The 13,109-nt window shown below is 47.4% G+C and overlaps 1 protein-coding gene across 17 annotated transcripts in view; it reads left to right on the top strand.

Moving 5' to 3' along the window:
• RHOA (ras homolog family member A) overlaps positions 1-12,931 on the top strand; it is a 57,327-nt gene extending 44,396 nt beyond the window's left edge. For 9 of the 17 annotated variants that reach the window (XM_077992824.1, XM_015130909.2, XM_077992816.1 and 6 more), the window contains 3 exons: positions 5,161-5,281; positions 8,187-8,317; positions 11,686-12,931. In XM_077992824.1, the coding sequence (XP_077848950.1) occupies positions 5,248-5,281; positions 8,187-8,317; positions 11,686-11,859 (339 nt within the window). In that variant the 5' untranslated portion in view covers positions 5,161-5,247 and the 3' untranslated portion in view covers positions 11,860-12,931. Of the gene's footprint in view, positions 1-5,160; positions 5,282-8,186; positions 8,916-11,475 lie in introns of all 17 variants that reach the window. The other 8 variants (XR_013413933.1, XR_013413935.1, XR_013413934.1 and 5 more) reach the window with 7 other exon arrangements.
• The last annotated feature ends 178 nt before the right edge of the window (positions 12,932-13,109 follow it).

Below are 13,109 nucleotides of genomic sequence, written 5' to 3'. Positions count from 1 at the left end.
CACCGCAGCCTTGAACTCCTGGGCTGAAGTGATCCTTCCACCTCAGCCTCCCAAATAGCTGGCACTGTAGGTATGTGCCACCATATCTGGGTAATTTATGCTTTTAGAGATGAGGTCTTCATGTGTTGATCCAGCTGGTTTCAAACAACTGGGCTCAAGTTTTCCCACCTCAGCCCCCAAGTGGCTGGACTTAGAGGTGTAAGCCAGTGTGCCCAGCTCTCCTGTACATCTTTTGAAGTGGGTCAACTGAAAGAAAAAAAATCCCTGAAACTGGAATGAGGTGCTCTTCTCCAACATCCTCATTTTTATTGGGCATTCAGTTATATGTCTTATATGCTGCTAACACTTGATATTTTACCTTCCATTAATTCATCCCCTTTCTCCTTTCTTACTTTGTTTTTGTTTGTTTGGAGACAGAGTCTCACTCCGTCGCCCAGGCTGAGTGCAGTGGCACGATCTTGGTTTACAGCAACCTCTGCCTCCCAGGTTCAAGCTATTCTCCTATCAAGCCTCCCGAGGAACTGGGGTTACAGGTGCCCGCCACCAAGCCCAGCTAATTTTTGTATTTTTAGTAGAGACGAGGTTTCGCCATGTTGGCCAGGCTGGTCTCGAACTTTTGACCTCAGGTGATCCACCCGCCGTGGCCTCCCAAAGTGCTGGGATTACACACATGAGCCACTGCGCCTGGCCACTTCTCACTTGGCTACATTACTTCTTTCTTTCTGTCCCAGGGTTACCTAGCCTCCTTTTGTGGCACTGTGGGAGGAATGTGGGTTAGACCAGCTGCTCAGAACTCCAGGGTCCCTCATTGTAGGGCTTCCTGATAGTTGTTTGACCATCAGTAAGCTGCCTGACCTTTGAGCCTTCCTTCTTTGTAAAACGGTTTTTATAGGTGACATCAAATTCTGTGAAGTAACGGAAAATGTTTGGAAGCACCAAAGCGTTTTCTAAGAGATTGAGTACTTCCATGCTCAAAAACCTCTTTTATAGTTTGTAGTCTTATTTATTTATTTATTTATTTTTTGAGACGGAGTCTCTCTCTGTTGCCCAGGCTGGAGTACAGTGGTGCGATCTCTGCTCACTGCAAGCTCTGCCTCCCACCATTCTCCTTCCTCAGCCTCCCGAGTAGCTGGGACTACAGGCGCCCGCCACCACACTCAGCTAATTTTTTGTATTTTTTTAGTAGAGATGGGGTTTCATCGTGTTAGCCAGGATGGTCTTGATCTCTAGACCTTGTGATCTGCCTACGTTGGCCTCCCAAAGTGCTGGGATTACAGGTGTGAGCCACCGTGCCCGGCCTATATTTTGTAGTCCTTTTTATTCAAATACAAAGTGAGCCACAATGATTGCTCTTATGCTAATAGGACCTCTGAGATACTTTTTGGCCCAAGTATAGTTGGAAAAAATACAGCAAATACTATCCTAACAGAATTTTGGGATGTACCCTGCAGATGGCAAACCAATACAGAGTGTTAGTTCAGCCTCAGTCGTCTTCATGTATGCTTGGACATAGGTGTTTTTGTGGTCCTGATAGGAATACTGGTTTTTTTTTTTTTTTTTTTTTTTTTTTTTTTTTTGAGACCGAGTCTGGCTCTGCCGCCCAGGCTGAAGTGCAGTGGCCGGATCTCAGCTCACTGCAAGCTCCGTCTCCCGGGTTTACGCCATTCTCCTGCCTCAGCCTCCCGAGTAGCTGGGACTACAGGCGCCCACCACATCGCCCGGCTAGTTTTTTGTATTTTTTTGAGTAGAGACGGGGTTTCAACGTGTTAGCCAGGATGGTCTCGATCTCATGACCTCGTGATGCGCCCATCTCGGCCTCCCAAAGTGCTGGGATTACAGGCTTGAGCCACCGCGCCCGGCCAGGAATACTGGTTTTATGTGGACACAGGGACCAGTTGTGACAAACTAGGTAGAAATGTGATGACATCTTCAGGATTGGTGTCAAGTAATAGCCCTCTTATCTTAGATTGATACACCATACATAGAAAGATCCATTGGCTTGGGGAAGCAATGGTAGGTTGGCATTTTCATAGCTCATTTCTCAAAAGCCTAGTGAATGTGTATTACTGGTTGTATCCTAACATTTTCTCCAGAGAGTGGCCGTTAGTTGCTGCATGTCTGTGAGCATGAACTGGAAGAGTCTTTTCCACCTGTGGCAGTATGTATGTTTTGGAAGCAGCTCTTAGGTTCTCTTGGAAACATCATCTCTGCCTGGGCATCTTGGAACAACCAGAATCTTGCCCATAACAAATTTAGAGATCTTGACTTAAAACCTTGAGGCATGGTCTGTGAGAATCTTGTGCTGCAAACGTTGGACATCACTGACCCTCGCAAGATAGGGGGAGGTCCTCAATTGAGGAGAGTCCCCTGGAATAAAAGTGTTTGATTAAAGCATATCACAGGCTACCTGCCTGCCTCAGAGCGACTCAAGAGTCCCCAAGATGGGAGAGGGTACTGTGTAGGAATATTCATTTAACAGTATGTAATAGTACAAGGCTGGACACCATAGCTCACACCTGTAATCCCAGCACCTTGGGAGGCTGATGTGGGAGGATCACCAGAGGTCAGGAGTTTGAGACCAGCCTGCCCAACATGGCAAAACCCCATCTCTACTAAAAATACAAAAAATTAGCTGGGTGTGCCTTAGGCTGAGGCAGGAGATTCACTTGAACCTGGGAGGCAGAGGTTGCAGTGAGCTGACCGCCACTGCACTCCAGCCTGGGCGACAAGAGCAAAACTCTGTTTAAAAAAAAAAAAAAAAAACCAAAAGCAAAACAAACAGGAAAAAAACACAAAAAAACAGTATGCAGTAGGACAGCCTAGGGAACCATACAAGATTGTAGGTGATTATGGTACCAAGAGTGGGCCGGCTCACAATGAAAAGGCTCCTTTTGATATGAGACAGGCTCAACACTTTGGCAGCATTTTATCAGGCACCAATAAAGGCTGAATATGTGAACACCGTGGGGTGGAGGGGGCTGGGAGAGTGGGATTTGTGAATGAGCTCCATTATTGTGAGGACAGACAGATTGTGATAATTGGGCATCAGTATATCTTTGTTACACATGATGGTGTGCATGACAGAAGTACAGTGGGCCTTGTGGCGGTTCTTTGTGATGATGCATCCTGGGGCAAAAGTTGGGGGGTAGAAGAACTGTCAGTTTTAGGGAAGAAATCATTTAGAAACTGAAATTTGGGCTGTGGAGGTGCTAAGAGAAGAAAGATGTGTTCCAAGTATTGGAGGGAAACCTCTTGGGCTTCAAAGGGCCTCTGTACAGAGGATGTTTAACAAAGTTTAACATGGAATTTGGTGATAAGAAGGGGTAGCAGAGCTGGCTGCAGTGCTGGACAGTGTTGAATGGGACTTGTGTTCAGAGCCCAGGCATTAGTTTACCCTTCTACCACAGAAGGGTGAGGATGTACCCGGATGTGAAAGGAGTACTCTCTCACCTTATGTGATGCATTATTTCAGCCATTTCTTGAGTAGTAAAGGCATAGCCAAAAGGACTTTGCTGTCATCTCAGGCATCTCAGGCCTTGCCTAACACCCAGCATGGTGTCTTTTCCTGCCTACCAACTCAAAATACAGATTTGTCTCCATGGTTTCCACATTATAGCAGAAAATTTACTTAGTCTTGTATCTTCCTCTCTTGCCTGTATGCCTGGTGGAATGTTATTTAAAATTTGACTTCTTCCCTCCTGTGTGCTTTCTTTCCTAGTACAATGTTACTTATAATTAAACACTTTTATAAGTTACAAAGTTATTTTTGATTTGACATTTTGAATTATGCCACTTGGTTCAGTTCTAGTATCTGTTTTGTTTTTTTCCTAATTGAGACAAGGTCTCCCTGCCTAGGATGGAGTGCACAATCTCTGCTTACTACAGCCTCCGCCTCCCAGGCTCAAGCAGTCCTCCCACCTCAGTCTCCCAAGTAGCTGGGACTACAGGCATGCACCACCACAGTCAGCTAATTTTTTTTTTTTTTTTTGAGACGGACTTTCGCTCCTGTTGGCCAGGCTAGAGTGCAACGGCGCAATCTCGGCTCATTGCAACCTCCGCCTCCCGGGTTCAAGCGATTCTCCTGCCTCAGCCTCCTGAGTAGCTGGGATTACAGGCATGCTTCACCATGCCCGGGTAATTTTGTATTTTTAGTAGAGATGGAGGTTCTCTATGTTGGTCAGGCTGGTCTCAAACTTCCGACCTCAGGTGATCTGTCTACCTTGGCCTCCCAAAGTGCTGGGATTACAGGTGTGAGCTACCGCGCCCGGCCCACACTCAGCTAATTTTTATTTATTTTATATTTATTTTTTTCTAGAGACAGAGGCTCGCTCTGTCGTCCAGGCTAGAGTGCTGGAGTGCAGTGGCGCGATCTCGGCTCACTGCAACCTCCGCCTCTCGAGTTCAAGCAGTTCTCCTGCCTCAGCCTCCTGAGTAGCTGGGACTACAGGCGCACGCTGCCATGCCCGGCTAATTTATTTTGTATTTTAGTAGGGACGGGGTTTCACCGTGTTGCCCAGGCTGGTCTCAAACTCCTGAGCTCAGGCAATCAGCCTGCCTCGGCCTCCCAAAGTGCTGGGATTACAGGCGTGAGCTATTGCGCGTGGCCACACTCAGCTAATTTTTAAGGTTTTTTTGTAGAGATAGGCTCTCAGATTTTCAATTTTGAGAAATTTCAACGTAAAATAATTTAAATATACTCTCATTTGAGCTTGATGCTCATAAAAGTAAATACTCAGCTGGGCACAGTGGCTCACGCCTGTAATCCCAGCAGTTTGGGAGGCCAAGGCGGGCAGATCACGAGGTCAGGAGAACGAGACCATCCTGGCTAACACGGTGAAACCCTGTCTCTACTAAAATACAAAAAATTAGCCAGGCGTGGTGGCAGGTGCCTGTAGTCCCAGCTACTTAAGAGGCTGAGGTAGGAGAATGGTGTGAACCCGGGGGCGAAGCTTGCTTGAGCCAAGATTGTGCCACTGCACTCCAGCCTGGGCAACAGAGCGAGACTCCGTCTCAAAAAAAAAAAAGAAAAAATGTAAATACTCCTGTGTTTTACTGTTTTAGACCGTCTGCCATTTCAGTGTACTATGGTAAGTGTCACTTTTTCTAAAAGTGGGTAGGGGGATTAACCTTGCATTTTTGTGGTTGTTTTTCCCATTACAGGTAGAGTTGGCTTTGTGGGACACAGCTGGGCAGGAAGATTATGATCGCCTGAGGCCCCTCTCCTACCCAGATACCGATGTTATACTGATGTGTTTTTCCATCGACAGCCCTGATAGTTTAGGTGAGTGGCCCTGCATTTGCCTATGTAACTGGTTGGCATCTGGTTTCTGGGCATCAAGTGGCTGAAAAGCAGACATGAACTTCAGAGAAGCAATCATCAGTGGCTAGAGTCCTGGAGTTTAGGACTGTAGAGTGTGGGCCTTGGGTCCCTTTCAGCCTAGGTTTCCCATGGCTACTTTATTTAAAATGTATCCACCTAGGCAGGGCACGGTGGCTCACACCTATAATCCCTGCACTTTGGGAGGCCCAGACGGGTAGATCACCTGAGGGTCAGGAGTTCGAGAACAGCCTGGCCAACATGGCAAAACCCTGTCTTTACTGAAAGTTAAAAAAAATTAGCCAGGCATGGTGGCACACACCTGTAGTCCCAGGTGCTTGGAGGCTGAGGCAGGAGAATGGTTTGAACCTTGTAGGTGGAGATTGCAGTGAACCGAGATTATGGCACTGCATTCCAGACTAAGCAACAGAGCAAGACTCCATCTCAAAAATAATATTATTATTACTAAATAATATTAAATGTTATTTAAAAATGTAACTGCCTTGTAAACTAGATGAGTAAACTAGATGAATTCCAAATACAAAGATGAATAAACTAAGGCCGGGCGCGATGGCTGATGCCTATAATCCTAGCACTTTGGGAGGCTGAGGCTGGCAGATCACTTGAGGTCAGGAGTTCTAGACCAGCCTAGGCAACATGGTAAACCCCTGTCTCTACTAAAATACAATAACTAGCTGGGTGTGGTGGTGTGCGCCTGTAATCCCAGCTGCTCCAGGGGCTGAGGCGGGAGAATCACTTGAGCCTGGGAAGCGGAAGTTGCAGTGAGCTAAGATAGGGCCACCGCACTCCAGACTATCTCCCAAAAAAAAAAAAAAAAAAAGTATACCAGATGAGTTCCAAATGTAAAGCCATCTCTTTTGGGGAAAGACTTTTTTTCTTTTTTTTGGTTGCCCTGGCTTAGCCTTTTTCTGGAGTGTCTTAACTAACTGATAGAAGCTTGAATGTGATCATTTCATTAGCCTAAACACAGCCACATAATTCAGAAGTCAGTATTCTTTTTTTTTTTTTCTTTTTTTTTTTGAGAGGGAGTCTCGCTTTGTCGCCCAGGCTGGAGGGCAGTGGCACAATCTTGGCTCACTGCAACCTCCACCTCCCTGGTTCAAGGAATTCCCCTGCCTCAGCCTCCCAGTAGCTGGGATTACAGGAACGCACCACCATGCGCGGTTAGTTTTTTTGTTTTGTTTTGTTTTGTTTGAGACGGAGTTTCGCTCTTGTTGCCCAGGCTGGAGTGCAGTGGCACGATCTCGGCTCACCACAACCTCTGCCTCCCAGGTTCAAGCGATTCTCCAGCCTCAGCCTCCTGAGTAGCTGGGATTGTAGGCATGCAAGACACCAAGTCCGGTTAATTCTGTATTTTTAGAAGAGATGGGGTTTCTCCATGTTGGTCATGCTGGTCTCCAACTCCCGACCTCAAGTGGTCCGCCTGCCCTGGCCTCCCAAAGTGCTGGGATTACAGGCGTGAGGCACCGCACCCAGCAATTTTTTTGTATTTTTAATAGAGATGGGGTTTCACCATGTTGGCCAGACTGGTCTCGAACTCCTGACCTCAGGCAATCTGCCCGCCTGAGAGTAAACTCAGTATTTGTATGTTTTTGTAGAGATGGGGTTCTTGATTTTTTTGAGACAGAGTCTCACTCTGTTGCCCAGGCTGTAGTGAGTATAGTGGCAAGATCTCGACTCACCACAACCTCCACCTCCTGGGTTCAAATGATTCTCCTGCCTCAGCCTCCCGAGTAACTGAGACTACAGGTGCGTGCCACCGCGCCTGGCTAATTTTTGTAGTTTTAGTAGAGATGAGGTTTTGCCATGTTGGCCAGGCTGATCTCGAACTCCTGACCTCTGGTGATCCACCCACCTCAGCCTCCCAAAGTGCTGGGCTTACAGACGTGAGCCACTGTGCTGGCCGGAGATGGGGTTTAGCCATGTTGCACAGGCTATTCTTGAGCTCCTAGGCCCAAGCTGTCTACTTGCCTTAGCCTCTCAAAAGTGCTGGGATTACAAGTGCGAGTCACCATACCCAGCCTCGTTTGGTTATTTTCAAAAGTCATTCTTTTTTTTTTGAGATGGAGTCTTGCTCTGCCACCCAGTAGTGCAGTGGCGCGATCTCGGCTCACTGCAAACTCTGCCGCCCGGGTTCACGGCATTCTCCTGCCTCAGCCTCCCGAGTAGCTGGGACTACAGGCACCCACCACCACGCCCAGCTAATTTTTTGTATTTTTAGTAGACATGGGGTTTCACCGTGTTAGCCAGGATGGTCTTGATCTCCTGACCTCATGATCTGCCTGCCTCGGCGTCCCAAAGTGCTGGGATTGCAGGCGTGAGCCACTGCGCCTGGCCAAAAGTCACTCTTGAGCCATTTGAAATACCAGTAAACCCATAGGGTAGAAGTTATGCTGAGAGTCCATGAACAAGTTAGAAAAGGAGCATATAGACCCTGGGTCAGCTGCTGCCCTAGAATGGGCACCCCTTCTGTAAGCTATGTCAGAATCATCTACCAGCAGTAACGGATGTCCTGTAAAGTGCCTGCCTTTGTGGGGCAGGAAGTACCCCCGTGAAGCTACCTTGTGTTGTGGATCTTTTGCTCCTCCAGAGCCCTTCCTTGGGCCCCACCTACAGAGATGCTCAGCACCATTCTTGGCTATACTGAGAAAAAGCTGGTGGTTCTCTGTTTAAAGGAAAGGGATTATATTTGCCCTTTTTTATGGTTTTGAAACTAGTGGGTTTCATTAAATGTCTAGCATTCTTCTGAAGCCACAAAGAAAGTGTCTCTGAATTTCACTGAGGTTCTTGGAAAGTCTTCAAGATAGAATTGTATGTATCCCCAAATTCTCTACATTTTTTTTTTCAGAAAACATCCCAGAAAAGTGGACCCCGGAAGTCAAGCATTTCTGTCCCAACGTGCCCATCATCCTGGTTGGGAATAAGAAGGATCTTCGGAATGATGAGCACACAAGGCGGGAGCTAGCCAAGATGAAGCAGGCATGATCTGGGGCAGGACTGTCTTGTAGTATTCTTGAACTATGGCCCCAAGGTTGGAGGTTTGGGGAGCCCAGCAGAAACCTTCACAGGCCAGGTTGTTTTAGAGGCTCAGAAGCCCCTCTCTGGCCCTCTGACCCTCATTTATTGGGATCTTCACAGAAGATCCCTAAAGTAGTTCACTAGTTCTGTGAGATGGAATGTTTTTTATGAGGTAGTGCTATGCCCGTAAGGACTGCTGGCCTGGGAATGAACCATTTCATCAGTAGCAAGTAGTCAGTGGCTTTAGATGTAGGAACTTTCTTTTTCTTGATATGGAGTCTCATTCTGTCACCCAGGCTGGAGTGCATTGGTGCAATCTCAGCTCACTGCAACCTCCGCGTCCGGGGTTCAAGTGATTCTTCTGCCTCAGACTCCCGAGTAGTTGGGACTTACAAGCGCCCTCCACCATGCCTGGCTAGTTTTGTTTGTTTGTTTGTTTGTTTGTTTGAAGTAGAGATGGGGTTTCACCATGTTGGCCAGGCTGGTCTTGAACTCCTGACCTCAAGTGATCTGCCTGTTTTTGCCTTCCAAAGTGCAGGGATTACATGTGTGAGCCACTGTGCCTGGCGTCTGTTAGACCCTTAATTTTTTTTTTTTTTTTTTTTTGAGACGGAGTCTCGCTCTGTCACCCAGGCTGGAGTGCAGTGGCCGGATCTCAGCTCACTGCAAGCTCCGCCTCCCGGGTTCACGCCATTCTCCTGCCTCAGCCTCCCGAGTAGCTGGGACTACAGGCGCCTGCCACCTCGCCCGGCTAAGTTTTTGTATTTTTAGTAGAGACAGGGTTTCACTGTGTTACCCAGGATGGTCTCGGATCTCCTGACCTCGTGATCCGCCCATCTCGGCCTCCCAAAGTGCTGGGATTACAGGCTTGAGCCACCGCGCCCGGCCTAGACCCTTAATTTTTATTTTTTGAGACGCAGTTTTGCTTTTGTTGCCCAGGCTGGAGTGCAGTGGTGCTATCTCGGCTCATTGCAACCTCTGCCTCCCAGGTTTAAGCGATTCTCCTGCCTCAGCCTCCCGGAAAGCTGGGATTATAGGCATGTGCCACCACGCCTGGCTAATTTTTGTATTTTTAGTAGAGATGAGTTTTCTCCATGTTGGTCAGGCTGGTCTCAAACTCCCAACCTCAGGTGATCCACCCGCCTTGACCTCCCAAAGTACTGGGATTACAGGCGTGAGCCACCAGGCCTGGCCCTGTTAGACTCTTGATTGCCTTCCCCAGCTATTACTTTGGTACATGTGAGGCCAAAGATAAATTAGTGGCAACTGAAAGATAAGGAAATCATGAAGGCTGGGAGTCCAGATAGAAAGCCCCTAATGCCTTCCCACTCTACCACTCCCAATGCCTTTTTAAAAGTGATGATGGATATGGCATCTTGGCCTCTCAGAAACCAGCTGACGTAATGGCAGGGCTTCCTCACTGGAGAGGCACTGAGATCTTCAACCTAAGTTCTCTTACTCAGGTTTCTTTGTCTGAATGTCAAGGGTAGGCTGTATTTCCTTCAGGGCATTTAGTCCTGGATTGGTAGCTTAAGTAATTTTGCCCTTGATTGACTCCTTAACCTTCCAGGCCTCCTCTGACCTCTTCCCTCTGTCTGCTTCCCAGTGTATACCATGTTTTTTTGTTTTTTTTTTTTTTTTTTTTTGTTGTTGTTTTTTTTTTTTTTTTTTGAGACGGAGTCTCACGCTGTTGCCCAGGCTGGAGTGCAGTGGTGCGATCTCGGCTCACTGCAAGCTCCGCCTCCTGGGTTCACGCCATTCTCCTGCCTCAGCCTCCTGAGTAGCTGGGACTACAGGCGCCCGCCACCGCGCCTGGCTAATTTTTTGTATTTTTAGTAGAGACGGGGTTTCACTGTGGTCTCGATCTCCTGACCTTGTGATCCGCCCACCTCGGCCTCCCAAAGTGCTGGGATTACAGGCTTGAGCCACCGCGCCCGGCCTTTTTTTTTTTTTTTTTTTTTAAGACGGAGTCTCGCTCTGTTGCCCAGGCTGGACTGCAGTGGCCTGATCTCAGCTCACTGCAAGCCCCGCCTCCCGGGTTTACGCCATTCTCCTGCCTCAGCCTCCTGAGTAGCTGGGACTACAGGCGCCCGCCACCTCGCCTGGCTAGATTTTTGTATTTTTTAGTAGAGATGGGGTTTCACCGTGTTAGCCAGGATGGTCTCGATCTCCTGACCTCGTGATCCGCCCGTCTTGGCCTCCCAAAGTGCTGGGATTACAGGCTTGAGCCACTGCGTCCGGCCTATACCATGTTTATTAGAGATTTTATGTTTGGTAGGGGGTAGTTACCATATGTCAGTTTTTAAATTTCATAAATTTAGCTTTTTTTCTTTTTTTTTTTCTTTTTTTTGAGGAGTCTCAGTCTGTTGCCAGGCTAGAGTGCTGTGGCACGATCTTGGCTCACTGCAACCTCCGCCTCCCAGGTTCAAGCAATTCCCTTGCCTCAGCCTCCTGAGTAGCTGGGATTACAGGTGCCCGCCACCATGCCTGGCTAATTTTTTATATTTTAGTAAAGAGGTGTTTCACCATGTTGGCCAGGATGGTCTTGATCTCCTGACCTCGTGATCTGCCCAGCTCAGCCTCCCAAAATGCTGGGATTACAGGCGTGAGCCACCGCACATAGCCAAGTTTAACAGCTTTTAAAAGTCTTTTTTTTTTTGGCCGGGCGCAGTGGCTCACTTTGGGAGGCTGAGGCGGGCGGATCACAAGGTCAGGAGGTCGAGACCATCCTGGCGAACACGGTGAAACCCCGTTTCTACTAAAAATACAAAAAATTAGCTGGGTGTGGTGGCGGGCGCCTGTAGTCCCAGCTACTCAGGAGGCTGAGGCAGGAGAATGGCGTGAACCCGGGAGGCAGAGGTTGCAGTGAGCCGAGATTGCGCCACTGTACTCCAGCCTGGGCGACAGAGCCAGACTTTGTCTCAAAAAAAAAAAAAAAGTCTTTTTTTAAGACTGGGCACAGTGGCTCATGCCTGTAATTCCAGCTCTTTGGGAGGCCGGGGTGGGCAGATCACGTGGTCAGGAGTTCGAGACCAGTCTGGCCAAACTGGTGAAACCCCCATCTCTACTAAAAAATTAGCTGGGTGTGGTGGTGGGCACCTGTAGTCCCAGCCACTCAGGAGGCTGAGGCAGGAGAATCGCTTGAACCCAGGAGATGGAGGTTGCAGTGAGCTGAGATCATACCATTGCAGCCCAGCCTGGGCGACTGACAAGAGTAAAACTGTTGCAAAACAAGAAAAAAAAAGTCTTTAAGCTGAATTTGAATACTCTTTACTTACTATATGTATGCCACACTATTAGCTAAAAGGACTGTTTTTTCTTTTTGCTAGGAGCCGGTGAAACCTGAAGAAGGCAGAGATATGGCAAACAGGATTGGTGCTTTTGGGTACATGGAGTGTTCAGCAAAGACCAAAGATGGAGTGAGAGAGGTTTTTGAAATGGCTACGAGAGCTGCTCTGCAAGCTAGACGTGGGAAGAAAAAATCTGGGTGCCTTGTCTTGTGAAACCTTGCTGCAAGCACAGCCCTTATGCGGTTAATTTTGAAGTGCTGTTTATTAATCTTAGTGTATGATTACTGGCCTTTTTCATTTATCTATAATTTACCTAAGATTACAAATCAGAAGTCATCTTGCTACCAGTATTTAGAAGCCAACTATGATTATTAATGATGTCCAACCCGTCTGGCCCACCAGGGTCCTTTTGACACTGCTCTAACAGCCCTCCTCTGCACTCCCACCTGACACACCAGGCGCTAATTCAAGGAATTTCTTAACTTCTTGCTTCTTTCTAGAAAGAGAAACAGTTGGTAACTTTTGTGAATTAGGCTGTAACTACTTTATAACTAACATGTCCTGCCTATTATCTGTCAGCTGCAAGGTACTCTGGTGAGTCACCACTTCAGGGCTTTACTCATTAACAGATTTTGTTGGCATAGCTCTGGGGTGGGCAGTTTTTTGAAAATGGGCTCAACCAGAAAAGCCCAAGTTCATGCAGCTGTGGCAGAGTTACAGTTCTGTGGTTTCATGTTAGTTACCTTATAGTTACTGTGTAATTAGTGCCACTTAATGTATGTTACCAAAAATAAATATATCTACCCCAGACTAGATGTAGTATTTTTTGTATAATTGGATTTCCTAATACTGATATTTGTCATCCCCAAAGAAAGTGTATTGGTTTTTTAAAAAAGAAAGTGTATTTGGAAATAAAGTCAGATGGAAAATTCATTTTTTAAATTCCCGTTTTGTCACTTTTTCTGATAAAAGATGGCCATATTACCCCTTTTCGGCCCCATGTATCTCAGTACCCCTATCTGGAGCTGGGCTAAGTAAATAGGAATTGGTTTCACGCCTGAGGCAATTAGACACTTTGGAAGGTGGCATAACCTGTCTCACCTGGACTTCAGCATCTGGCTCTAATTCACAGTGCTCTTCTCCTCACTGTATCCAGGTTCCCTCCCAGAGGAGCCACCAGTTCTCATAGGTGGCACTCAGTCTCTCTTCTCTCCAGCTGACTAAACTTTTTTTCTGTACCAGTTAATTTTTCCAACTACTAATAGAATAAAGGCAGTTTTCTAAACTTCGTGTATCCTGTTGTTTGTGTTGCTCTCTCCAGGGCTGGGGGCAGGAGGATGCAAGGACTTCCTGGCCTAGCTCACCCTGGAGAGGTTTGTTCAGGGTGCAAAAGACTAGGTTGTGCCCCACCTCCCACCTACCCAGCAGCTAATCTGGTCCCTCCCAACAACATGGAAATGATT

This window comes from Macaca mulatta, chromosome 2 (genome assembly GCF_049350105.2).
Source record: "Macaca mulatta isolate MMU2019108-1 chromosome 2, T2T-MMU8v2.0, whole genome shotgun sequence".
Classification (NCBI taxonomy): Eukaryota; Metazoa; Chordata; class Mammalia; order Primates; family Cercopithecidae; genus Macaca; species Macaca mulatta.
The sequence above is the reverse complement of the archived record's forward strand: the minus strand, read 5'-3'. Positions and strand labels throughout refer to the sequence as shown.